Source organism: Epinephelus lanceolatus, chromosome 1 (genome assembly GCF_041903045.1).
Source record: "Epinephelus lanceolatus isolate andai-2023 chromosome 1, ASM4190304v1, whole genome shotgun sequence".
NCBI lineage: Eukaryota > Metazoa > Chordata > Actinopteri > Perciformes > Serranidae > Epinephelus > Epinephelus lanceolatus.
The window spans coordinates 12,574,778-12,601,875 of NC_135734.1; the positions used below are offsets into that span (position 1 = coordinate 12,574,778).

The 27,098-nt window shown below is 39.2% G+C and overlaps 1 protein-coding gene across 1 annotated transcript in view; it reads left to right on the plus strand.

Annotated features, from left to right (window-relative positions):
- The window catches only part of LOC117257472 (integrin alpha-5-like), a 59,867-nt gene extending 32,984 nt beyond the window's left edge, over nucleotides 1-26,883 (plus strand). The window contains exons 16-30 of the mRNA XM_033627696.2: nucleotides 125-180; nucleotides 696-853; nucleotides 2,456-2,593; nucleotides 8,759-8,826; nucleotides 14,906-15,056; nucleotides 15,923-16,015; nucleotides 16,512-16,591; nucleotides 16,999-17,079; nucleotides 17,230-17,335; nucleotides 18,429-18,587; nucleotides 18,729-18,836; nucleotides 22,769-22,882; nucleotides 23,557-23,658; nucleotides 23,774-23,896; nucleotides 26,069-26,883. Coding sequence (XP_033483587.1) covers nucleotides 125-180; nucleotides 696-853; nucleotides 2,456-2,593; nucleotides 8,759-8,826; nucleotides 14,906-15,056; nucleotides 15,923-16,015; nucleotides 16,512-16,591; nucleotides 16,999-17,079; nucleotides 17,230-17,335; nucleotides 18,429-18,587; nucleotides 18,729-18,836; nucleotides 22,769-22,882; nucleotides 23,557-23,658; nucleotides 23,774-23,896; nucleotides 26,069-26,152 — 1,621 coding nt within the window. The 3' untranslated portion in view covers nucleotides 26,153-26,883. The remainder of the gene's footprint in view (nucleotides 1-124; nucleotides 181-695; nucleotides 854-2,455; nucleotides 2,594-8,758; nucleotides 8,827-14,905; nucleotides 15,057-15,922; nucleotides 16,016-16,511; nucleotides 16,592-16,998; nucleotides 17,080-17,229; nucleotides 17,336-18,428; nucleotides 18,588-18,728; nucleotides 18,837-22,768; nucleotides 22,883-23,556; nucleotides 23,659-23,773; nucleotides 23,897-26,068) is intronic.
- The last annotated feature ends 215 nt before the right edge of the window (nucleotides 26,884-27,098 follow it).

The window sequence follows — 27,098 nt, forward strand, 5'->3', positions numbered from 1 at the left end:
CCTGAAGACTATACATTTAAATTAGAAACTGTATACAGAGATATCTCAGATCACTGTAAACACATCTGCATCAGATCAGTGCTAATTTTTTTTTTCCATATTTCTGTCTGTGTCCAACCTCCAGTGTCAGCATCGGTTTCTGCCTGCTGGCTAATGGGAAGCACCTCCCCTCTCATCTAGGTGAGGCACACACACAAACACACACACACACACACACACACACACACACACACACACAGATGGTCCCTATTACCTTGCTTTCTTTGTGTAGCCACAAGTATGCTGGACTTCAATGTGGTCAATTTGGCAGTTAAGATCAAGATAAAAGAACAATCATGTAAACACAGGGTAACTTGGTGGGCTCGGGCAGTTTAGAAAAGTGTGTGTGTGTTTATTTTAGGTGCACCAGTGTGCATTGTCTGTGTTCTCTCCATAGTTGTTGTCATGTGGGCTGCAGCAATGCCCTCTTTTTGTATACTGTACAATGATCAAAATAATTGCTTTACCATAATAATGTTTACCACTGTGTGTGCGCGCATTTGCATGCATATAATTTGTCTGTGCAAATATGTGCCTACGCATACATTTACTTGCATTCTTGTGTTTAATACAGCCATGTAGATGTACAGACAATGTGCATGTTCACTGTTTTCTTACCTTGTGCATGTGTGTGCTCATATGTGTATATTTTCAAGGCTTTGTGGTGGAGGTTCAGTTGGACAGTGTGAAGCAGAACCAGAAGGAGTCCATCAGGAGGACTCTGTTCCTTGATAACCAGCAGCCCAGTATGCTGACGACCTTCAGCCTGGCAAACGGAGAACGCTTGTGTCGTGACACCAAGATCTATCTGCGGGTCTGTCTTTTCAAGTTTCAGTTTAATCTCTGTCAAACGCTAACTCTAAACCCATGCTGCCACGTAAAGAGGAAAACAAAAACAGATCTGACTTTTCTCTGTTAAAATGTATAAAAATGACAAGACCAATGTAATATATTTTTGTGGAGTTGTGTACTTACATTATCTTAAATGTTTCCAACATTGTTAAAACCCAGAGAAATCTGTAATTTTAATTGAGGACACTGTCTGTGTCATTTGGTCACCGTTGCCTGTCAGTGGCTTCATATCTCCTTTGCGCATGTGTCATGATAGTGATAGCCTGCCTTTATATAGTTAAGCCACATTTTTATGATAAACTTTTTAGATCTTGGTTGTTGTTAACTATATGTTTTTAACCAGATGAAGTATTTTAGTCATGCCATCTGGATCTTGAGTTATCAGAGAAACAAGATGAGCGAATGTTGTGGCAGCTTGGATCCAGCTCTTGCCATGCTGAACAGCATCGGAGAAATACTGATTTTTAACATGAAACTGCTTTATTCAGTGTATTTACTGGTTTTAATAACCTGGTCCATTTGTTTTGGCGAGGAAAAGGCATCTGTGGTTAATTTGGCTACTGGTAAAAACCTCCTGAACAATGAACACCGAAGGAATCCCAGCCAAGTGAAATCTAGGAGAGACTGCAACGACAGCATTGCTCAGTATTTGTCATTATTTGATTGAGAGACCCCTAACGGCAAAACATGTCATAGTGTATGTTTAAAAGTATTGTACACAAGCTATTTCTCCGGTTAATCATTCAAGACCATTCCTTTTATATCTTTGACAAATTTTCTGGTTCCTAATCCTGGCCCTCGGAGCCAGAGCCCTGCTGGCTTTCATTTGAGCCATCTAATCAGAGATTATGTTGCACCTGCAGCACCAGGTGAATGTAATTAACTGGCTGCCAGGAGAGAGGTTAAAGTCATTTCCTAATATACAGGGTTTGAAGTTGCTGTTTGAAGTGCTTTTTGAGGTGAAACTAGTACAGTACCAATCTTCTCATCACTCAGTGGTGACCTGATCAAAGTGAACGCCTGGTAAAAACACTTAAGTCACATGTGTGTAGATGTTCACTGTAAGGACATAACGATCAGAGCACTTTGCTCTTTGACAGGGTAAGAGATGGCTTGAGTACAAACTGCCAGCCATCTACTCACCTGTCAGTCAACACTTATCTGTTTGTACACCACTTCCTCCTCTCAGGGGCTGCAGCATTGTGGCTGCTTAAACAGAATTCATGTCACATCTTTGAGAAGCTTCAAACAGACTAAATCCTACATCTAGACCAATGGCTGCTGTAACATCTGCTTTTGATTTCATATAATGTGGCAACTTTTTTCTTCTACATTTACTTTGAAGAGGGTTTCACAATAATGTGCACTAAAAGTCTGGGAATTCCTACCCTGATGACAGATTTCTAACCAGCTTTTGCCCCTCATCGGAAGTTTCAGCTTGTTTCAGAATATTGAGAACAGACATTTATACACCAGACAAAGTTTTATAAATTTTTGGAGCAGCATGCAACGCATAAATTAGAGTCATTCACAGCAATTACTTACACATCTTTCTCTGTTAAAGGCTGAAGATGAGTTTCGGGATAAACTGTCCCCCATTTACATCAGCCTGAACTTCAGTCTGGATCCTCATGCCTCAGTGGACCAGCATGGCCTCAGACCAATCCTGAATTATGAGACAGAACAGCTTATAGAGCAGAAGGTATGTATATTAATTCATGATACAAAATGATGAGGTCATATATTGTAGCTCAGTAGGCTCCAGACCTTTAAAAACATTTCAAAGTGATAGTGTTTCATGGCATAGTTGCCAGTTTCAACATGTTTTCTAACTTTTGCTTTAAAGTCCATGATGTAATTATCAGAGGTACAGGTTGTGTGATTCTTTGTTTATTAAACTTCTCTCTTATTGGTAGTGGCCACATTACAATTTCCTTCCCTTACTGACATTTCCTGAGCTGTATTTATAGTTGCAAATGATTCCATAACTCGCTCAAACAGACACAATTTTTACTTGCCATGAACCTGACAAACAGCAGATGGTGTGATGTGGTGACAGCCAGCAAGTGTGAGATAATATCACATTAATCTTAGCTGTGGTATAACTGTAACTTAGCTATAGACCGAAATACCGTGACATCGTTCTAAAAACAACAGTCACTTCCAGGTAGAAAACTGATAATTCATTACAACTGTGGAGATATGTAAAACTGACAAACGTCTTGATTTCTGTTGTTATTTTCAGCAGTGACTGTAACCTTTAAAGATATATAGTTAAACACGGTGATCTGTTATGTCTGACATTTCAGCTGTGCTTATTTTATGTACTTTGTTACTTCGTTATCATGTTTCTTAAACAAAATCTACTGGCATGGACGCTAAACATTGTACTGCTGTGGGTGAGGCCGCAGCAAAAACGTATTTTGGCCATCTAAAAAAATCAATGTTAGTGTAAGCATATGCTATATTTGAATATTTGCTCCATTTTACCTTACACTCTAACCAATCGATGCTGCGGTAGACCAGCAACTCTGTTGTCTGCTTTGTGCTGTTAGATTTCAATGTATGTGGCGCAAGGATTTTCGACGTGGAAGTTATTGTAAATAACCACTGATATTCGGTCCATAGTGAGTATGATGATATTGCGAATTTAATCCGTTCTTACATGTTTGAAAAAATAAGTATAAAGACAAAACAAATTTGAATGTCACCTCGTTTTTAATAAGGTGAAACCAGCTGAGTCTCTTGCAGAAAATGTTGGCATAGGTGTTTTCAAACCTTGAATACGTTACATTTGTACATTTCATATGTATTGTATCAACATTTCTAAAGTGACGTGCTATATGAGCTGACTGGCTGGTGGATGGTGTGCTGGCACCAAACCTCCAGGAACAGTGCGGGGCTTTGAAGCCAATTTAACATAGTGGCCAAATGTGGGTCCGTCTCGTGATTCCATGGGGCTTAAAAAGACCTTGTTTTGAGTGTCAAAACCCCTGCAAAGTGACTCATTTCAAAATCAGGATTTGAGCCATTTGGTCCGATCAAAAGTCTACAAGAGATGCACGATTAAATAATTTTATCACCATTTCAGTGAGCAGACCACTAAACCAGAAGTTAGCTGTTCATCTGCCGAAAATCTCTAGTTTACTTGCTCTATGGGCTCCACTATGTAGAGGATCTGGGTAATTTCATACTGTGGAAATAGAGCTTTATTGGCTTCCTGTGCCACAAAGCAACTTTCATAGGAGTGAACAAGGCACGGCCTCCAACGCTGTTTTCAGTTCTCTTTATACATCTGTGCTACCTAGGCGAAACGCCTGCCAAGCTGCGGACCACTGTTTGAGATCAACAAACAGCAAAACCAGTTGTGTATACCAACCTGTTGTTGCTTTTCCAGTTGTTTCTTAGCCCGCAAGCATGGTTGTTTTGTCTCTGGTTTTCCACTGGGGATAGTGCCACAAAAAGTGGATGTTTTTTAAGGAGACATCACTGTGTTTGCTGCCAGAATAGTGCTACAAAAAAACAGGTATTTTAAGCCAAAACATGAACTTTTCCCAACCATATCCAAATATTTTTGTGCTGGTTTGCTAAAAACGCAGTGTTTTCTGGCATTTGGGTTGCGTGAAACTTTGTTAAAAATGTAGGCTAGGTCAAAAGCATCCATAGTTAAAACCAAATTATACTATTTTTGAACTTCAGATATTTTAAATTAATGTTATTTAGCATTTATAGTGCAAATGCTTGAATATGATGTGCAATAAATGCATGTGAGAAATATCCAAGTGAAGAAATCCTCGCCAGATATCCAACCTGGAAATCCATGAAGCACAGCATTAATTCTTCTCAGAAGATCCACTTCCAAAGACATGAAGTGTATCTCTCTGTAGAGCTGTAAATGTATCTATATATATTACATTACCACACTAAACATCTAGACCACACCACTTATATGGCCACACGCCTTGCATGTGATGAACTAAACAGATATTGACCACAATGGTTACCAGTGGAAAGAGAGCAGAACAGATGGCACGATGAACGTTTTCACAGAACATTACCAAACAATCTAGAACCATGTACAACAGTGGTTCTCTGTACTGTAGGAGTTCAGGTTCAGCTTCCATACCACAGCACATCTCCCACTGTTTACATTTTGCGTGCAGGGATTTATTTGAATGGCAAAGATGGGGGCAACAGGCCGCCGTTTTAAAATTGACATCAAATATAAAGCCCCTTTACAGTGCTGAAGCCCATATGTGAGAGGTTCAGGGTCAGCCGTAGTAGAGCACAAGCTGATTACTGCACTCTGGTCTCCATTGGTAGTGCTTCTTTTTGTTTCCTATATGAAGAGTTGGATGGTTCATGCAGGACTGGCAAGTCATGGCTCTGCAAAAACACAGAGGGAGGACTGACAGCTCTGTTTGGGTGGGGCGGCGCTCGCCTCTCAGACATCTGGTTGTGGTTTGTTCATGTATGTTGCCAGTGGTCTCCTCCACCAAGCAAGAGCCAGAGCCTGAAAACGTGCACATGTTTATGTGAGAGATACAAGGTGAAGTGAGTGTGATGTGGGTGCGTGAGTGTGTACGCCATATACTTGTTTTTAACAGAATACAGCAACTTTTTTCAGCCTAGAACCTTTAAAGGCGACAGAATGAATCATCTGTTGTTGCTCTCTCTTCTCCTTCTGTGAAAGAAATCAACAGGCTTTTCTCCCATTGATCAGTTAGATCAAGTGACGACAACATCACTTATCTCCCAGTAGAGTGTGGGCCCCAATGCTTTGCTAACACTTCACTTTACATTGTTTAGAGTGACACAAGGCCCCATGCTGGCAATTAGGATTATAGGAAATTAATCACAGCTGATGGCTTTGCTGCTATCAGTTATCAGCTATCTGTTATTTTTTTATATTATGGCAGTGATGTAAGAATGCACTGTAGTGCAATGTGAAATCATTGCTGGGTGTGGTCACAGTGCAACAGGCCACAATTCTGACCACGCCAACAGCCATTTCGTTCTGTAAATACAGTTGTTTTAGGAGTAAGAACAGAGATGTAGGACATTTACTGTACTAAATAGTTAATTTTTCCTTCACTTAGTTCTGCACCCTTTTATTATAGCAATACATGCTACTGCTTTGATTTGGGATGAAGGTCTGTGTGCTAGAGTAAGCTGCTTTTTGACCTGCCTGGATAGTTAAAACCTCTGCTTCCTTCAATATATCAAAACATATTTCATCCCATAGATAAACTGAAATTACATTTTAGCATTAAGAGTAACAGAACTGCTGCTGGTTATTACCATAATGATGGCAGTAAGATTATATCTATGGCAGTGGAAGCATTAATGAGGTTTGAAGAAGGCGTCCATTTTTTTTTTGTTTGTTTTTTGTTTCATTACGAATAGAGCTAGTTTCACTTAAGTTTAGCTTGACATCATTTTTAAAAACCTTTAAGATGTGTAAATTATGTCATGGATACACAAATTGGTGTGACATAATCTACTGACTTTAGCGCAGTATCTATTTTTTGATACCTTCAGTCCTTCCTGACGTTTAACTATTTGTGAAAAAAGTCATTGTAGCATGAATGTCATTGTCTAGCTGACAAAGATGTGTTTCCAACATGCTTACTACTAGTCTTGCTGAGTTTAAATACTTACAGCCCCTAAAATAATGAATAGATAAGAAATAAGCGCCCTTCTTCCATAGATTCTTGCTGGAAGACTCCAGTGACACTATTGCTGTGACTGATTCTGGCACATCCCTCAGCTCAACAGAGATGATGTGTGGGTGGTGGTGTCAGTCTGCACAAAGCTTTAATAAGTCCTGTAACGTTATCCCCACCTTGTGCAGTCGGCATCTTTCTCAACTCAGCTGCCTGCTCCACCAGTAGAGACTGACCTCTGGTGACACGTGCTGCGCACTACATACATTACATCAACTCAATACTGCATCTCTGTATCAGTTAAATAGAAAGTGGAGCGACTGTATTATTGAAGGTATTGAAAATCATACCTTTAGAATTTCTAAATAAACACCCTGCAGTCTAAAAAAATAATCCACTGTTTAAAAAAAATGAAGCTAACAATTCACATGCATCTTTTTAAGTAGTTCCAAGTCTGGCTTTACTCAGTCAGTCCTATGAGCCATTTATAATCTGATGAACCCAAGTAGTTTAGCACAACCAACATAACTTGCTTTGACCTTGAAGTTAATTTATTTGAAACAAATTGATATTTACCAAAAGTTGTGGTGATAATGGGTGGTCAAATTGTTTTATTTAAGGTATTTATTTATTTATTCCAGGAAAAACTTTAGGGTTAGGGTTATTCTAACCATTATCCACTAACCCCATGAGTCATTTTTTAAGAGTGGTAACTATACTGTATTTTCTTTCTACCAAACTACGCTCACCAAACCTATTACCTCTCAGAATAAGCGAACATCTACTTACAGACCAGAGGCTCATGCATGATGTAAATATTAATAGCGTCCTCCTCGGCTGAGCAGTAATGTTAGCTAGCTCAGTGGTGCTAGGTGAGTTAGCAGTAGATGCACACGACCTTCATTGGCAGGTGTAGTTAGGAAGAAAGAAAATAGTTCCCTAAATGAAACTGCTCACAACAAAGTCTGTGGATTATTTTTGTAACCAGGTCATGATTTCTGGAAAGAGACATTGCTGGTGAGTTTTTCTGATGTGTTATTTTGGCACTTTGAGCACCACAAGCTGAGTGACATCTAGTTCTATTATATTGGAGAGAAGGTAGACATCTCTACAGCCGATCTCTCCAACACTCAGCAGCTCACATTAAAACAATCTAGACTGATAAATAGCACTACAGGTAAAAGGAAAAATATGAATTTCTGATTTTGGGTTGGACTGTCCCTTTAAGAGCTAGAGGGAAACATGGATCAAACGTATGGGAGGATGAAGAGAAAGTGAAAGACATAAAAAGTGGTCAGAAGGGGAGGGATGATAAGTTGGGACTCATCACTTGATCTTAGTATGCTATTACAGAGCGTGTGTGCTCCTGTCTGTTTGGTGTTACATGACCGATAGCCTCTTGGGTCCCGAGCGAATGTAAAAGCAGCGACTTGAATGAGGAATCTCTTCTGAAACACTGTTAACCATTGCCAGGCTGATTCTTTGCTCTCTGTAGCATTCTTTTGGAATCTAATGTTTCCCATATGTTGGAGAGATGAGGGTACGGCAACAATGACACCACGGAGTTATATGGGAGAAATGGTGGAGACAGAAATGGAGAAAAGAGAGAATAAAGCAAAAGCCGAAGGGACGCACTGGAAAAGACAATGCCCCCCAAATCAAATCACATTTATCTTTTTACTGTGGTTTTTAGCAAGTAATCTGTCACGAAAGACTAAAGAGCCGATTAAGCCCTATTCTCTTTTAAATTTGAGGTTTTCACTCTTTGTGATCGAGGCTTCTCCACAAAAATGTAATACTTGTTTAGATGGAATTCATCATCCTTTCATTCTCCTAAACCTTCACCATGTTTTCTCTATCCCCCTTTTCTTCGTTCCCACATGTAAAGCACAAATTGCTTTTATCCTGTGTACATGAAAGGATGCTGCTTTCACACAGCCTCTTGGCATCTTGTGGTTGCAAATATTGTTACAGTTTTGTGCATATATGGGGGAGATGTGTAGTCTATATCCTGTCTTATCCTTTCATTAAATCATGAATCTCATGTGCTGGCTTCTGTAAACATCCACTTCCTCAAAAGCTTTTCTCTCTCCATACCTTTGGACTCTGTTCCCCGAATACCTCTCTCTCTTTCACCCATCATAACCATCCCTCGCTCCTCCCTCTTCCTCCATTTATCTCTACTCTTCTCTCTTTCTCAGGCCCAGATTCAACTCGATTGTGGGGAGGACAACATCTGCGTCCCTGACCTCAAGCTGGCTGTTTATGGGTGAGAGGAAATAACAGCTCTATGACTTTACCTGATTCGACAAACAAAACTCAAACCCTCCAGTCACGCTTTGCTAATCTCCTACAGTTTTTTCCATTTGTGACTGAACAATTTCAACATATACCAAGGAAAGCTCACATTTGCCATGTGCAGCTCCCAGTGTGTCTGCTGGGTCTTTACTTTGCTGCACTTGAAGTGATGCATTTTATGTTTCTGGTTAGTGAGGAATGAACACAAGAGGAACTAGCATGAGCAGCAGTTACAGCTTTGGCTGAATAAGCAAAGTAAACAACAGCATTTACTGGAACACACTAAATTGCAACAGCACAGGCCGTACTGTTTAAAGCAGTTTTAATTGAGTTATTAGGCCGCTTGAGAAAGGCAGAACAAGATGTGAAGAGGAAATTAAGTTGATATGGCTAAGGTGTTAGCGAACAGCTTTTTATTCACATATTCAGCAGATACAGAACATCATTAGCACTTATTAAGAATTCTGTTTCTTGCCACCTAATGAATGTAAGTAGGCTAGTCACTCACCTTTGAGCTCTGTTTTTGGTCTCCACCTTCTGTCAAGGGAAGAATCTACCTTTTCAGCTGCTAAAGGCTTCAGTATGTTTACTAGCTTGTTGCTTACTTTGTCCATGTGCTGTTTGGTGCTGGGCAGGTAGCTTACAGTGGGTTGAAAACAGCCGCACGCTGCAGCTGAAAATGAGCTTGATGGGAGCGGTGAGAGTGAACCAAGTCAACAAAATTTCAGGTTGTAAAACCAAAACATTGAGCTGAGAGGTGCTAAAATGATTCATAGCTGAGGGGCAGTTGGGTGATATTTTTTTGTGGAGTTAATTACTACAATTCACACTACAAAATGAATCCATGGTCCAAAGTGAATAAATAAATAAATAAATGTATGAATAAACACAGGATTAAATAAACACAGAAATAAATAGAATAACGAATGAATGCTAAAACACACAGAAATAAAAAATAAATAAAACAGTTAAAGCATAAATGATGAAATAAATATTTAAATAAATATATAAAGCTGATAATCAAACGGGACATAAATAAATATCTTGAATTTATTTCTACATTTTTGTACAATAACATTTATGTATTTCTGTGTTTGTTTGTAAATAAGGTTGGAGGTCCTAACCTCTGCATTCATTAATTATTTACTTATGCCTCTAGTTATTTCTTTTGGGTTTTCTTTCTTTATTCCCATGTTTATTTATAAGATTTTACTTAGTTCAGCAAGATGTTTGTAACAATCAGTGTGTTACTTGAGCAAGTGAAAAGAAAAAAAGGCAAAAAAAATTAACAATATGATATAAAAACAATATAATATTGATGGTATATACAATATGAAAGTTTTTTTCTGTATTTTCATATTTATTTATTCAGACCTGAAGTTAATACATTCAAACATATTTTTAAGTCTCAAGGAAACACACACTGCATTTTGGTGAAAAAAAAAATGCTTACACTAAAGCACCACAGAATACCTTTAAACAGTTAAGTTAACAAGTGATGTTCAGTGAAGGATAAGTCACTGTTTCTCCCTCCAGATAAGATAAACATATCTGCAGGAAGAGACAGTGAGTGTGGTACGACTTAGTCAAAGAGAAGAAGCATGGGATTGATATAAAAAAAGAAAAGACGTGATAATGTGGCTCAGAGCATTTAAGACACATGATAAGACACTGTGTACAGCTCATCACATGCTTCTGCTGCAGTACAGATACAGAGGAAAGATTCACACGTTATTGTTAGTCAATCGTGTATCCATGTTCGTGAATGGACGTCAGCCAAATATTGTGCAATGAGTCCATTCACAAAGCGAACACACACACACACACTTTCAGGCTCTCTCGCCCCAGACAGCTCTGTTATGAGGAGTGTTTTGCATTATGATGGCCATGTGATTTCTCTTAGCTGCAGAAATACAATCAGTGCAAAAAGTCTCCCACGAAAACTCAAAGATCCTCGTTTGTCGTTGCCACGGGACCAAACTCGAATGATTCAGCACTTTCACTAAACTGAATTTCCCTTCGCTGACATACTATAAGACACAGCATTTTTCTCTTGCGAGCCAAGAATTTGAAAACAGTGGGATATTTAACATTCACAACCCTGTCGCTGGTGTTTGATTTGTAACCTCTGGTTTCAGTTATGCTTTTATGAGCTTCATAATCCACTGTTAAATTTTCCCAACACATGAAACTCATTGTTGTTAACATCTCAACTATACGCTGCAGATTTGTGTCTGGTCTCAGCATCTGTTGAATGTTGGTGTTAGGATATCAATGTTGCTTCCTCTGCATTTGCTAAACTTGCCTGGGCCTAATTAAGATCATCTGGTGGTTGTCGTACCTAGCGTGGGGTCACTGCATCCAGACCCTCTGAAGATGGGGGGAGGGGAGGAGGAAACAGGGAATGAAAGAAGAACCCTGATTCTGACCCTCAACCAGACTCCTTTCTCCTCTTTCTGCTCAATAGAAACATAGATTTACTACCACAAAGTGTGGCTGCTGGGGGAGGGCCGGAGTCAGAGAGTGTCGAGAGGATTTATCACCGCGCTGAAAGTGTGTGTGCACACAGGGGCGTCACTGTGAACGTGCAGAATAAGGTGGGGGTCGGTTTCCTGAGACAAATCACAGTGATCAGATTTGGGTCATTTCCCAGGTCAGTCATGGACAGATATGCAGGAGAAAATGGCCCGTGGGGACTTTCTAAAACAGAGATGCATTGTCTGGAAAGACTTCACGTCGCTGCTTTTCATTACGTTTTACAATTGCTTCTCTTGGGCACTTTGGTCATGCCCTGCACCGAGTCACTTCAAATGAACACGGCAGCAGAGGTAGGAGAAACTGAACTGTGCCAGCAGATAAAGGCTGTAAATGGACGCTGTTATTTTCAGCCATTTTGATTGCAGTAGATAAAAATGGCCTTTTCAAGACAGACAAAAAATAATGGCTGTGTAATAGATACTCCTGGGAAATACCACTGAAAAAAAAAAAGCAATGGTTATGCACAAGTACAGGCGCTGTGAGGCTGTATGTGTAAATGGTGTTGCTAAATGCTGATGCCAGAATGCTAACATGATCCCGGTGACAATGCTATCAACCAGGGCCCGTATTCACAAAGATTCTCAGAGTCCTCTCAGAGAGCTCCTAACTTAGCCTAAAAATTCCTAGCAAGGAATCTTAGAGTGATTCAGGAAGTTTCTGAGAGCAACTCTGAGCAAGGAGGGGACAGAAACTTTTATCTTAGTGAGGAGGTGTGGTTGACCCCGTTGCTAGGTATGATGCAGTCCTCTAAAAGCTGTGATTGGTTGTTACAAAAAGGAAAAAAGAAAAAAAAAAGAAAAACAAATGCGCTCCTAGTAATGAATGGACAGTGAAATCAACCGATCATAGAGCTTAGACTGTATTAAGAAATGTGTAATCGTGAAAATAATTTTATGTCATGATGATGAAAAATTAGATTAATTGTTACACAGCTTCAAAATGTTTGAACGTACCTCATTCACATGCCGATTATTATATTGATTTGTTTATTAGCTATGTTTACTCGCCATGCTGGTAATTTTACTACTTAATCTATTTGATATTAATGGTGGACGCAGACTCAGCTGTCAGCAATTACTGTGATTGCTGACCTCCTTGTAAAAAGCGGTTTGATTTGGCAGAATGACCAAAACAACGAACGCAATGGAGAAAAAAAGAACGAGAAAGCCGAACTGGACAGAAGAGCAGTGCCTGCTGTTGGCACAGCTCGTGGAGGAGAGCAAAGGAGTTGTAAGAGGGAAATTCGGTCCCGGGATCACGGCACAAGGGAAGAGGCAGACTTGGGAGCGCATTGCCTGACAAATCAATGCGCCGTTCTCTCTCCTTTTACGCACAAGCGATGAGTGTGATAAGCGCCGGTACATGCTGCAATCCAAAGCGGGCGTTATTGTGTTACTACGCTGGGTGGGGAAAGTAAGCTCATCCCTGATGAGGTCAACCACAAACATTATCGCTGCACGATCAAGCCGGTAGCATCTTATTAAATCACTGTCGTTCAATATACAGAGAATATCTCTCCTTCCTCTCTGTCTTTCCGCCATCTTCTCTGTTTAAGACACTCTTTTAGGCTTCTTAAAAGTCCTCCTCCCTCCTCTTAACAGTTTTTCACCTTAGGAGCTCTCTTAAGGCCTAAGATGCTTTGTGAATAACTTTTATCTTACCAAGGGAAAATTCTAAGAAAAATCTTAGAATTCGAGGAATTCTAAGATTTTTCTTAGAATGACGTCACTAAGAGCTACTTTTAGTCTTAGGATTCTTTGTGAATACGAACCCTGATGTTTAGCAGGGGTATAAATTAAATTTTTTATCATGATACAATATTTGCTGATGTCGTAAAGTTTGTCACAATATGATTTGATTCAATTCAAGGGCCTAAGATTGATATTAGACAATCGATAAATATTCTAATTGTCTTTTTCGTGGCAGCTTGTCATTGTCTGCCTGGTGCTAAGCTGCTAGCACTGTTTAAATGTTTAGGAGCTTGGACGGAAATGGTGACACAGATGTGCCATTGGAACTTTAAAATAAGGGCGTATTGTAAAGATCATGATATATTGCTGTTTTCACTTTGCATCGATTATACTGGTCATTGAATCGATACGCTGATCCAGATGAATGTATCGTTACACCCCTAATATTTACCGTGTTCACCTTCTCAGTTTAGCATGTTAGCATATTAACATTTGCTAATTAGCAATAAAGCCAATGTGAAGCTGAGGATTATGGGAATGTCGTCAGTGTTGCAGGTTTTCGATTGTAATTTATTGGACGAATTTTTAACCTGATGATGGCACTGATGGTGAAAAGTTAAGGGATCACCAACATTATTACAATTCAACCTGCAGGAGACATGAATGTGTGTTAAAATTTCATTACAGTATATCTAACAATTACTGAGACACTACTGAGACATAGGTTTGATCTGGTCCCATGACAGTAATATCTGTTAAGAATTTCATAATAAGCTCTCCAATACATGTTGAAATAATTCAGTCTGGGCCAAAGAGGCAGACCAAGTCATGCTAGCATGACTAAAAATCTGATTTAAGCTGCATCATTATTAAAGCTTTTTTTTTTTTTTTTATAGAGAGATTTTACTCATATTGAGACTCCTAATGGTAATATTTACAAAAGACATTTTTAAAACTTAACATCAACACAAACAGCGATATATATATAACATATATATATAGATAACAACTACTGTTAAAATGTTTTTGAAGTTCTTTTTTCAAGTAACTGTACAAATAAAGGATGTGAAGTAAGTTAAAGAGCAATACAGAAAAGCATAAAATTACCATTATGTACATTAGCTGTAGTGAAGTTAAGTTCTTGAACTATTATTTTTTGAGATTTCTGGTTTCAAAACTTAAAAAAGAATTCACTTGCTGTGTTTGAAAACAAACCATCTGTACTGGAGTTTTAAGAGCCATTTGAACCTCCTTTATTGTCAGTGCTTTAAAGCTGCACCTATCTAAATTTTTATATTAGCAAATATATAATTACTGTGTGTTATATGAAAGGGGTCACTTGTAGTGACAAACCCACATGGAATTATCAGCCGACTCTGTAGTTTTTCTCAGCCCTATGGATCTATACAGGTAGTATCTTTCAGCTAATTGTTTTGTTTTGATTTATTTTGCTGTTTTGGCTCAGTCTTATTGCTCTCATCAGCATCACTTCCTGCTTTTAGCTGCAGTAAGCAGCTGTTTTCAGCAAAAAAAGCTCTGAAAACCCTGCCATACACGACCAAGCAACAGACAGACAGAGTTAGCAACTAGCTGGTGGACAGAGTGCAGCATTAAGCAGCTACAGACTGAGTCATTTCCCTGAGGAGTTGATGGAGACCATACTGGGCTGTAACTTCTGGCACGATGCAATATATCTTTTTAACTTTAATAACATTCATCATGCAGACAGTAACACTGTATGCATGGACGTGCTTAGAAGGGCATATTTCTGGAACTTTTGTTGTCATCAACCTCACTGTGATTGTGGTTGTCCTTTCACAGTGACAGAGCAGAGGTTTACCTGGGTGATGAAAACTCCTTGAGCCTGACGTTCAATGCCAGGAACGAGGGAGAGGGAGGGGCGTATGAGGCCGAGCTCTATGTGGTGCTTCCCCCAGAGGCCGACTACAGCGGGATAGCACGCAACAATGTGGTGAGGCGACAACTGTTACTGTTACTATGCCTTTAGCCTCTAAGTATACTGGTAAGAAGCAGTGACAGACTCAGGTTGTTTGAAGGGCAGGGGCGAAAAGTAAAAAAGGGCACCTACTGCATGACATGGGGACAAGAGGGCAGCCAAAAGGGCACATCTGCTCGTTTTAATCCAATAGGGCACATCGTCTTGTTTTGATCACTCAAGGGGGCAGCCAAAAGGGGCCATCCTCTCATTTTCACCACTCAAGAGGGCAGCCAAAAGGGCACATCCGCTCGTTTTTGTTAATCAAGAGGGCAGCCAATGGGGCACATCTGCTCATTTTCATCATTCAAGAGGGCAGCTGATAGGGCACATCTTCCCATTTTCGCCACTCAAGAGGGCACTTTAGCGTGGCGTTTTCAGCCGAGGAGGCTCCCCCCCCCCCCCCCCCCGAGTCAGTGGTAAGAAGTATTCCTTCTTTAGTACTGAACTATTATTATTATCCTCCACCTGAAGTATAAATAACAAACCTTAGGTTGGGTCTCAACAATGTGCAGCATAGCATAATTTGATATGTGTTTGATTTTCCAACCAAATATCACTTGAAAGCAGTGCTACAACCACTGATGTGGGAAACCCACTTTGTACACCCACCAGTTTCTGAGCAGAATTTAAACACACTTTATACGAAAAATTGCAAAAAACAAACCAAACAGGAATCATGATGAAGCAGAAAATATCATAACCCTTGTCACAGAAGCTGTCTGTTCACCACAACCTATTGAGGTGCCTAAAAAACAGAACTATTTTAGGTTATGTGTTTAGTTATCTAGTAATCTTAGTATCAGAGCTGACCGTATTTGATGTTTTTGTGTCCTCTCCAGAGCCTGACTCAGCTGACGTGCAGCTATGAGGCAGAAAACCAGACCCGCTATCTCGTGTGTGATCTGGGAAACCCCATGAAGTCTGGTACCAGTGTAAGAGCCAGCAAAGCCCACATGTTGTCTTTGGCCTTTTTAAGTTTTTGTGTCTCAGTACAATTAAGTCAAGTCAGATTGTTCTGGCATTGCATAATGCATACACAAACTCAAAATTATTTTTTAATTGACCTGATAAAACATACAAAACATAAATAACACTATCTTGTATTAAGTCCCCTGGTTTCAAAAGCAGAAGAATACCTCAGACCAGAATAAGAGTCCAGGCTGTGTGTGTTCAATATGAGAAAAATGCAACAATTGCTGGTCAACTTTTCATAACCACAGGAGAATCAGCTGGACTTAAATATGTTCACAAAGCCAATTTAAGATCCTGAAAGCTTTGGAGGGAATGTGGAAAAGTAATGAGTCCGTGGTAAAACAACAACAAATAACAGAACTAAATCAAATGCAATAAATCTTTGTCATTTTTATATTATTTATTCCCCATGTTCCCTGGACTAATTGTATACATTTACTGTGGGTCTCTTCCTAGTTATGGGCGGGCCTTCGGTTCACTGTGCCTAGACTGAAGGACACTCATGATACTGTACAATTTGAGCTCCAAATACGAAGGTACATGTCTTGGTATTCCCAAAATATCATGCAAGTACAGTGTTTAGTACATGTTCTTTTTTTTCTTCTTTACATTTAGTAAGTGTGAAATATTTATATAAATATTTTTATGGAAGCCTTCAGAGGCAAGGGGATTTTTTTTTTTTTTTGCAGGCAAAAAAAACCCTTAACTCCTATGAGGAGATAATATCTCAATATTGTCACACACACACACACACACACACACACACACAAAAATTCCCCCTGCTCTTTAATTGCTTCCATATATTTTTGATATTTATAGATATCAATATTAGGTATTTTCTGTTAAAAACAATTACAGAATTTATGACAACTTGACAAAGTCCCGTTTTGGAAAGTATGTTTACATTGTTCTAACTCTTCGTCTTTCTATTTGTCCAATGTAGTAAAAATGCAAATAACTCAGAGAGTGAGGTGGTGCTGTTTGAGCTGGAGGTGGCTGCTATGGCTGAAGTCATTCTGCAGGGGTGAGGCTTCTTTGCCAATTTCCACTACTACTACTACTACTACTACAACTACTATTATATCTTCTACTACATCAGTACATTACCATTATAACATCATTCCTATAATGGTCGTTCCTGCCAAGGTAAAACCTCTGCTTTTGTCTGTTGCAGTGTTTCTCGCCCGGATAAAATCATCTTTCCACCTCCCAACTGGATTGTTAGTCAGACTCTGACGGAAGAGCAGGACATCGGCCCTGAGCTTCAGCAGGTCTATGAAGTATGCTGACATTTCTTCTATGCATGTTTACAATTGTTACTGCTCTCACATATCTGTTCATATAATTAAAAGGTGGGTAGACTAAAATTTCTGATGAGCAATTATTTAGGGACCGTATGAAAATTAAAGTTATGATTGTTATTTTTATTTTTGTTGAAGGGAGGGTAGTCTGAAGGCTTTTGTTTCTTTTACACCATATTTAGATTTTATTTCAGCTTCCCCTCTTGAGATGTATTATATATCAAAGAGATCAAATGGTTACATTATAAATATGGCTCTCATGTCGTCTGCCATATGCAGAGGTCAACACACGTTTCTCTGTAGCATGGCTACATGGCTTTCCTCTCCACACTCAAACAAGAAGTAGGTAGGACCAAACTGTCTATATTCAGAAACACAATACATTTGGAGCTAACTAATGATTATTGATTGGCTGACTGAACATAATCTATACTAAAGAAAAGGCGTGTGATTAGCTGAAAGGTGAAGGGGCAGGGACCACTGTCATGACATGACATCAGGACATAAAAAGTAAAATTATGATATGTGACATTATGAAACAACAGTTTCTAATATGAAATAAAAACAAACCCCTATAAAACCATTATTATGAGAATAAAACAGTATATAACATTTCAGAATAAGATGAGTTTTAATAATTTCTTAAATAAAATAAAAAACTGTCCTATTTATATATTTTACAAAATGTACTCCAGACTATATATTTTATGATTACTTATTTATTCATGTAATATTGAACATTTTGGGACGCCATTGCAACTACAGCATATTTTTTTGAGATATTGGTGAGAAGTTGCAGTCTGCAGGTCTTGCTTTTTTTTTATTAATAAAATAAAACAAGAGAATTAGCCCACGTCCCGTCTCAGTAACTTTTGTATAGTCACCAAGGCAAACACAAGTTCATTATAATGTAAGATAATGTATTTATCTTAATATAACCTCTGTCAGACATGCAATGCAGCTGTCCTTCATGAGGATTTATTTAATCACAAAAATAATAATAAATAATAATAATAAAAAAAATCCCTTTAAAGACCAAAGCAACAGTTCAAACTTAACCTCTTTCTTTCAGTTGGTGAATAACGGTCCCAGTGTGATCAGCCAGTCCACGTTAGAGGTGAGGTGTCCTCTGAGGGCTCACAGCCACGGGCTGCTCTACCCTGTGGAGTTGGTCACTGAGGGGCCGCTCAGCTGCTCCTCCAGACACACCTTCAATGCAATGAAACTCAAGGTGAGGACACACACACGTCCACACACACACACACACACACACACACAGCTTGGTTGGCCTGGTGACACCATCGCCCTTGGTCTATTCTTGGCCTTGAACATTTGATTATGTTTGGTAGTGACTCTGTCTTTATGCACGCAGCTCCAGCCTCCAGCAGCAGAGGAGCACACGTCACTGAAATCCAGCACGGAGCACCACATCCGGAGGAGGGAGGTGTACAGCGATCCTCTGGCTAAACAAGGAAACCTGGTGAGACAATATAAAAAGAATAGGAAATCCAGCTGTAAAAATAAAAGACACTGTGTTTTCTGACATGTTGTTTCCGTACGTATCCATGGACACAGTTCATTTACAGGTGCACACATATACGTAATATATTCAGTTCAGTCAGAGATTTGGGTGTGTTTTTAGCACTGACTTATATAGCCTGGTAGCGCAACCCTCTGGCTACATCCACACTAATAGGTTTTCATTTTAAATCACGTAGCGTTTGCCACATTTACGCCTTATCGCCACACTACACCGGCGTTTTGGAACCCGTGAAATGGAATATTTGAAAACTTTAGGTTTGCGTTTTATGCTGGATGAAGAACGATGACACTCTGATTAGGTCTTACCAGTCATGACGTGTCAAGCCAAAACATTATTACTAAGCCTACATACTATTTTTGATTTCATCCTTTCCCGTTGCCATGGCTTCCTCCAGTGATGGATAATGCTCCCAGTACTGCTCTAATATGTCACTGTATTTGCTTTGTAATAACTTGCCACTCTGTTCTCCGCCGCCTTGACTGCCTTATACTCATGTGTTTCTCTCATTTAAAGTTCCACCCCATTGTCGGTCAAAGCAAAGAAATCTCTGCTCTTACTTTTCACTATCATGGTATTTTCTGTATCTTAGCAACCAGCATGCCTCCGGTTTACACCTGCATGCACATGCCATGTTTATGAGAAAGGTATTGTGATATGAGTTTTAAGGTGAGTTAGCATGGCCTGAGATTATTTCTGAAACTGAGCTAAAACACTTATGTACGGAGATTGTTTTTGTTTTGAAAGACGGTTTTAAGGTAGAAACACAGTAGTGTTGATGAGGCTACAGAGGTCTGGTAAGCTCATTTCTTTCTGACTCCACACCTCTCGATTTTTTTTTCATTTTAAAACTTGCTGATGCTAACGCAAGTGACATCACTTGAGGCAACTTTACATAGCTCCCTCTGGAGACACAAAGTCATATATGTAGTAGTACACTTGACACAGTAATCAAATGACACAAGTATCAATAATTAAATAAATTAATGTATAAATAATTACATAAATAAAGTACAAGACTAAATAAATCAATGGAAATACAACAATAAATATAGAAACAAATACAAGAATAAATAAATGCTTAAATAAACACAATAAATAAATAAAAATAAATAAATCTTGCACAAATAAATAAATGCAGAGGTAAGGATCTACTACCTCATCAACATACAAATCAAAAATACATAAATGAATAAATAAAGCTCACCAAAAATGTAGAAATAAATTTAGGCTATTTAGGTATGTCCTATTTAATTATCAACATTTATTGATTTATTTATGCATTTTTCTTTATTTCTTCTTCTTCTTTTTATTTATTTATTTTTAATTTCTTTTTTATTTATTATTTATTTACTTATTTATCTATTAATACTTAAGTCATTTTTCGTTGTCCATGCCCCTGTAAGGAAACTTTGATATATAAAGTCTGCGTAGTGCCTCTCTATGTTCATGAACCTTGATTTTAACGACCCTTGATTACATACCTCACAATTATGTACAACATTGACATAAAATGACAGAAGACTGATATCAGTTTCATATCTGTGTGCCCAGAAATAGTTGTGTGTAGCCTCGCTTTGCACAAAGACTGGCAGCAAGGGGAAACTGTTTACTTAGTTTGGTCAAAGGCAACAATGTTCTTTCCAGCAACTCAAAAACTGTAATATTTTTACAGCTTTTTTTTTTTTCACTCGATGGCAGACCAAGCCAATTTAAACATGTCAACTGACTAAATAAGGCATTTTGGTTGGATTCACCTTTTCTTTTCTAACTTCCTGAGAGCAGTTTTTCCTCGTCAGGATAAGGGAGTTGACTCCATGTGTCCCACATAGACCCCAAGAGGTGTTTGTTTTTCTCCTTCTCTTTCCTCCTTGACTCAGCATGTGGAGGGAATCATGGTGACGCTGTTCACTCCAAACACACCACAACAGAGGCTCTTAAATTGAGTCAATAGCTCTTATGTTGGGTGTTCAGTCCCACAGAGGTTCTTATTGGAGTGTGTTTTCATTAGTGTGTGTCTCTTAACTGGAGTGCACTGTGACTTTTTTTCAGTCTCCTGTGTGGGCTCCACACATTAATGTAGTACACGGAAACCAAAATTGTCCAATCAGAGTGTAAGAGGAGGAAGCACTGGCCTCTGAGCTTGAAAAAGATTTGAATTATAATGAAATTATCTCTTTCAACAGAGGAAATGGGAATAGATGTAATGAGCTCTGGTCGCCATCTCCTGCTGCTTGCTGTAATTGTTTGTGAGATGACGTTAATTAGGTTTGTGATTTACAGGGTTCCTTTGGTGAAGCTTGCGTCACTGACTGTAATGTTTGACAATTAATCTCATATGGTATTCAGATGAACCATATTTAAAGTGGAGACTCTGACCACATGATGAAGATGTTTTTAAACATCCATGCTCCACTGTCTGAAAGCTGAATGTTAGTTGAAGTGTTGGATTGTCTTTTGAATTGGTATCAAACTAAAGGGACTGATCTTTGACAGACTCCAAGTTTAAGTCCAGAGCCTAATGCGAAAAAAGAAATAAAGATTCAAAACATGTTATCAGGTTTATTTCTTTAAAATTGTTAATGTGTCACTGGAGTGACATCGTAGCTGGGTTCCATCCAGATTTTTAAACTGGTGCCCACACCTCTGATTTGTTAAGAGATTTATGGAGAATTAAAGTAGTGAAAAGAAATATGCAAACATGGTAGCGACATCCACTATGGCTGCAGAAACTACTTTGTATTACTGCGGGGGACTGTACACACTGTGGTAGTCAATTTCCCATTGGAGGATAATACCTATCTATCCAATAAACCGACCTGAACGTGCCAAAAGGTCACTGAGCACCTTGCAGACTGCAGATTAATCATGTTCCTGTCTTTCATGTATAGTAATCTGTGGCATTTACTGCACACTTTTATTCCCTAACTTTAGGCGGTGCCTCCACCCAGGCAACATAAGTACCCCTGTAAAACTGCAGCAAGTCTGGAGAGAAGTGCTATTTAAGGACAAAGTTGGGGAGCAAATTACCTGCTAGCTGTCCTTCCATAACCCTTGAGCTACACCTCTCTGACAACAAATATGAAGTAAACGCACAATAACAGTTTAAATTTAAACCTTGTCAACAAGTAAAAACTGTCCGATAACAGTTATGAGCTGGAGAGAGAAGCATCTCCAGAAGGAAATGATGAGATGGACAAAGCCAGAGGTAGAGCAGTCCTCCACTAATCATGGTGGGTAGTTTGATCCCCGGCCCCTGCAGTCCACATGTCAAAGTGTCTATGCCATAGGTGTGTGAGTATGTGTGAATGATTATCAAATGAGCAGGGGGCACCTGCTCATTTGATAATCATTCAATTGGTGACTCTCAAATGGTGTAGGTGTGAATGTGAGCGTGAATGGTTGACTGTCTTTATGTGTCAGCCCTGTTAAATCTGGTAACCTGTCCAGGGTGTAGCCCACCCCTCGCCCAGTGTCAGCTGGGATAGGCTCCAGCACACCCACAACCCCTAACAGGATAAGCGGTTATGGAAAATGAATGAATGTATTTATCCTTATAACTCTAACATCTACCACTTATCTACTATTTACCAATTTACTACCTACTCTTTTAAAATGAATACTACACCAGGCTTTGCATTGTAATAATGAAGATGCAGTATGGATTTATCATTTAAAAAGGATTGGCAGGTGTGGTGCTTTTACATGGATGTTGTGCCACGAGTTGTCTACTGCTCTTTAAAATATATGGGATAATCTTTTAAATCTTTTATAGATCTTTTATATTGTATGATTCCTGCAGACAAATCATTTTGGTTTGAGAGAAATGGTGCTGGATGCTAAATTAGCTGTGTGCTTCTGTCCCTCCACAGACATGCTCGACAGTGACGTGCTGGCAGCTGCAGTGTAATGTTGGGCTGCTGGAGAGAGGTGCCAGTGTTATCCTGACTGTACGCTCCAGACTCTGGGCCGAAACCTTCATCGAGGTGAGACTACAGGACACACTGCCCTACAGTGCAGCTATGCTGTCATCTGGTAGTACAGGAAACTCGAGAGGCAAGCTCAGGCTGGATGAGAACGGCAACATGAAGTCAGACAGTCTGTGTGCTTATACTGCCCTCTGTTGGCTGCAGCAGTACTCATCAACAAATCACAAACATCTTTTTTATTTTATTTTGGCAGCATGAACACACTGCAGACTCAAAACCAGTGTAAAGTTAGTAAGTAGTAAACAGTACAGGGCCTTAGACAGGATTATTTATTATGATGCTATTTGATGAGTTACATATCTTTTGTTGAAGTGATCATTTCAAATCTCATATGGAATTTATCAGTTCTACCCCAGTGATGGGATAGGTATCATGCTGAATTGACTTTAATGGCAGAGTTTGATCAGATAGTGCACAAAAATGTTATCAATAGTAGCACTGTTGGTTTCCTAGGTTTCAGTGTATTGTTTTAATATCTGAAGGTTTTAGGGGAAAACCTTCAAGAGAATCAGTGAATATCTGTTATTTTGAAGGACAATGGCTTGATAAGCATACATGATTAAGATACTGAAAAGTGCCACAAAATTTTAGGTACTGGCAGCCTTTAAGCCTGTGAGTCCAGCCCCTATTAAAATATTACTTTTTTCATCTGTCTTTTTTTTTGTCCACAGCGGGCCATTAAGCAGTATGTTCTCGAGTGCTCTGTTCAGTACAAGGTGAACACCATGCCTTATGCTATTCCTCCCAAATCCAAGCCATCAGGTTCCAAAAAGGTAACTTTATCACATTTTTATTCAACAAGTTTTTCACATCCAAGTGTAGATGTCAGTGAAAGGTGATAAGAAAGTTAGGAAGTTCGTCTAAATGCTGTGGTTTGCTGTTGTTCAGGTAGTGATGGCCCTGATGTGGAGCAAGCCGGACAGTCCGTACGCTGTGCCAGTGTGGATCATCATCCTGGCTATTCTAGCTGGGTTGATATTACTCGCCCTGCTCATATATCTACTATACAAGGTAAGAAGCTGATACATAACCCTGCTTACACAAGAAAATGAGGTCTGACTGGCTGGCATATGTTACAGTTTAAAACCAGGACACTTCAGGTGCAGTCTTAATGGGGGTTAGTTGGTGTTACTACAGAGACCAGGTAACTACATTTTTTAGAGCCATGCGATGTCATTAACCATCATCTCCAAACTATATCTATACATGTGTTTAGTAAAATGATTAGGCTCAGACAAATTACTGAATGGGTCTACCTGGCACAGAGACGCAAAACCACTACAAAGACACACAAAATGACTTAAAAAAGAGATGCCAAGCGACTACATAGAGATGCAAGTTACTACAGAGACATAAAATGGAAACAGAGACACAAAACCACCACAAATACTGTTTTCCAACAAACAGTTCTGGGGCCTCCCTGAGAGGAACTGCCCCCTGGGGAGCTCTCCTGAGAGCTCGACTACCTTCAAAGGCTTTTTTCTGTTTGCATTCACACCGCTAGTAGGAACACTGAAGTGATGTACTGTAAGCTGACCAGTGGTTGGTTAGCAATGTCACTTTCACTTTGAAAAACTGCTTTTTAAAATTGTGTTGTATTTCCACTTTTTCACTGTTGGTCCATCTGTTCATGTTTTCCTAAAAAAAAAATAATTTGTTTGACCAATCAACGTACACTTGAGTTACTCGTAGTTCTTCATGTGCTGGGAGCTGTTTCTTAGTAATGATGAGTTATGACCAGAAAAGTGTTTTTGCATGACAGAATGATCTTACGGTGAAGTTGAACTTTGACGTTTTGGATATAAAGTGTCATCACTTCACCATTTTATTCTATTACACATTTGTGGGAAAATTTGTCACAATTAGCTTATAAACTCCTGAATTATAGCCAAAAATATGTTTTGTGAGGTCACAGTGACATTGAACTTTGATTCTCATTTGGTGGTCGAATGTTTACTTTAGCTCATTCTTGAGTCCAAGTGGGAGTTTGTGCAAAATTTGAGGAAATTCCCTCAAGGCGTTCTTGAGATATTGTGTTCACGAGAATGAGACAGAAAGACAGATGCAAGGTCACAGTGAACACAATATCTCAAGAACACAATATTGTGTTCACTGTGACCTTGCATCTGTTCACGAGAATGAGACAGAAAGACAGATGCAAGGTCACAGTGAACTTGAACTTTGACCTTATGAGCCAAAATCTAATCAGCACATCCTTGAGTCTAAGTGGACGTTTGAGTCATTTTTAAAAAGAATTCCTCAAGGCATTCTTGAGTAATCTTGTTCACAATAATGAGACAGACGAGATCACAGTGACCTTGACCTTTGATGTATGACCACCAAATTCTTTTTCATTTCATCCTTGAGTCCAAATAGACATTTGTGCCAAATCGGAAATTTGCATTCACGAGAATGGGATGGATGTACTGATGGACAGACATCCTGAAAAAATAAGTGACGGAATAAAAAGTCCCTTATTGTTAAAAAAAAAACCCTCAAATGTTTCTAGTTCTTACGGTGGGGTCAAACCATAAAGGGGGGTTCTTAGAACTATGACAAAAAAAAATAGACAGACACAGACACAAACTGATGCCCAAGAGATGCAACCGACTCGAAAGAGATTCAAAACAACTACAAAAAGACAAAAAGTGACTCCAAAGAGACACAAGTAGACAACAAGGAGATGCAAGGTGACTACAAAGATATATAAAACGACATAACCTTGTCATTTGTAGTTGTTTTGTGGCTCTTGCAGTCAGGGTGCTTTGCCTGGGGGCCTTTTACAGGTCTGTGCTTAGGGGCCCATTGTTTCATATTCTGTCCATGCAATGTGGGATGATGTTTAAGAATTTCACAATACAAAATTTTTCAGTTTAAAAAGAATTGGATATAACATCAAGACATTTCATAAATTGTCTATTATCGTGTTACAAAGGGTACTTATTGGATACTAAATTTGCTTTTTATGACATAACCCAGCCCTGGTTTGATAAGCCAGCATCACGTGTTTTATTCCTGCAGTACAGTACTGGCCAAACCTCAAACTGTATAAGTTGTACTGTAAGTGAGGCCCATGAAAGAGATAGGGAATATTATTTTTTCTACAGACATCCCTCCTTACAGTCCAGACTTTGTGTCAGATTGATTTGTTTCTGATCTTCCTCCTTCTGTGTTTTTCTCCAGATGGGCTTCTTTAAAAGGTCAGATCCATATGGTACAACCATGGAGAAGGCCCAACTCAAGCCCCAGGCGTCTTCTGAAGCTTAGATCCAACAAGGAGCCTTCCCTGCAGCTGTTCTGAAGAACTGGAATTACGGTCACATTCCCAAATGATAAGCAGGCAACCCATTTACAAAGGGACAGTTATGGGTGCTGTATCACTGGAACACACAATATCTGGTCCTGCACTAAAATGCCAAAGCAGGGAGGACTACAAGGATCATGCAGTTGAATATGCACTGCTGTTTTGGACATATATTTGAACAATCAGAGCAAGGTTTATGAAGCCTCTGCAGAAAGAGCAGCAACAAAGACGTACTCATTACAAGCTGATCTCTGTGGAAAGATGTTTGTTTGGAAAATACTCTTCATACTCAATGTGTTGGCCAGGAAAAGGTTAGAACTTCACAGCCCATATCAGTACAGGAAAAAATGCACGTCCAGCAAAAGGCACTAATGCTACAGTATTTTTTTATTCCTAAAAGATGTGTTTTAAGCCATGTTTGCAATCCCAGTGTTTGATATTTCTTGAATTGCCTGCCTTTGTATGATTTATACACCACTCTTTATTTATGGCACAGTGTTTGTCCCAATGGTCTTTGAATGTTGTACTGTACTGTCTGCAGGACAATCCTGATCAAACTGCAATGTTTAACTTGAATCATTCCTCTCCCATATTGGGAGGTATTTCGTTTATGATTTAATGTGTGTAATGTATTCATTGTGTTATGACCCATTGGTGTTGTGGCCTAGAATAAAGCCTGATTTTGTATACTCAACCAAAGTGTCATTGATGTGCTAAGCAAAATTAAACAGAGCCCACTGCAGCTGACATGAGATACTGTATGTTAGAAGTACAAAGCGCAATCAACATTGAAATATTTATCATTGGCTGTCTTTCTGTCAAAAACCCTTTTCCCCCCTTCTTCACCAGTAATCCAAAAAACTACATTACTTCATTACCTCCCTCTGCTGGTGGTTTATGTTACTACAA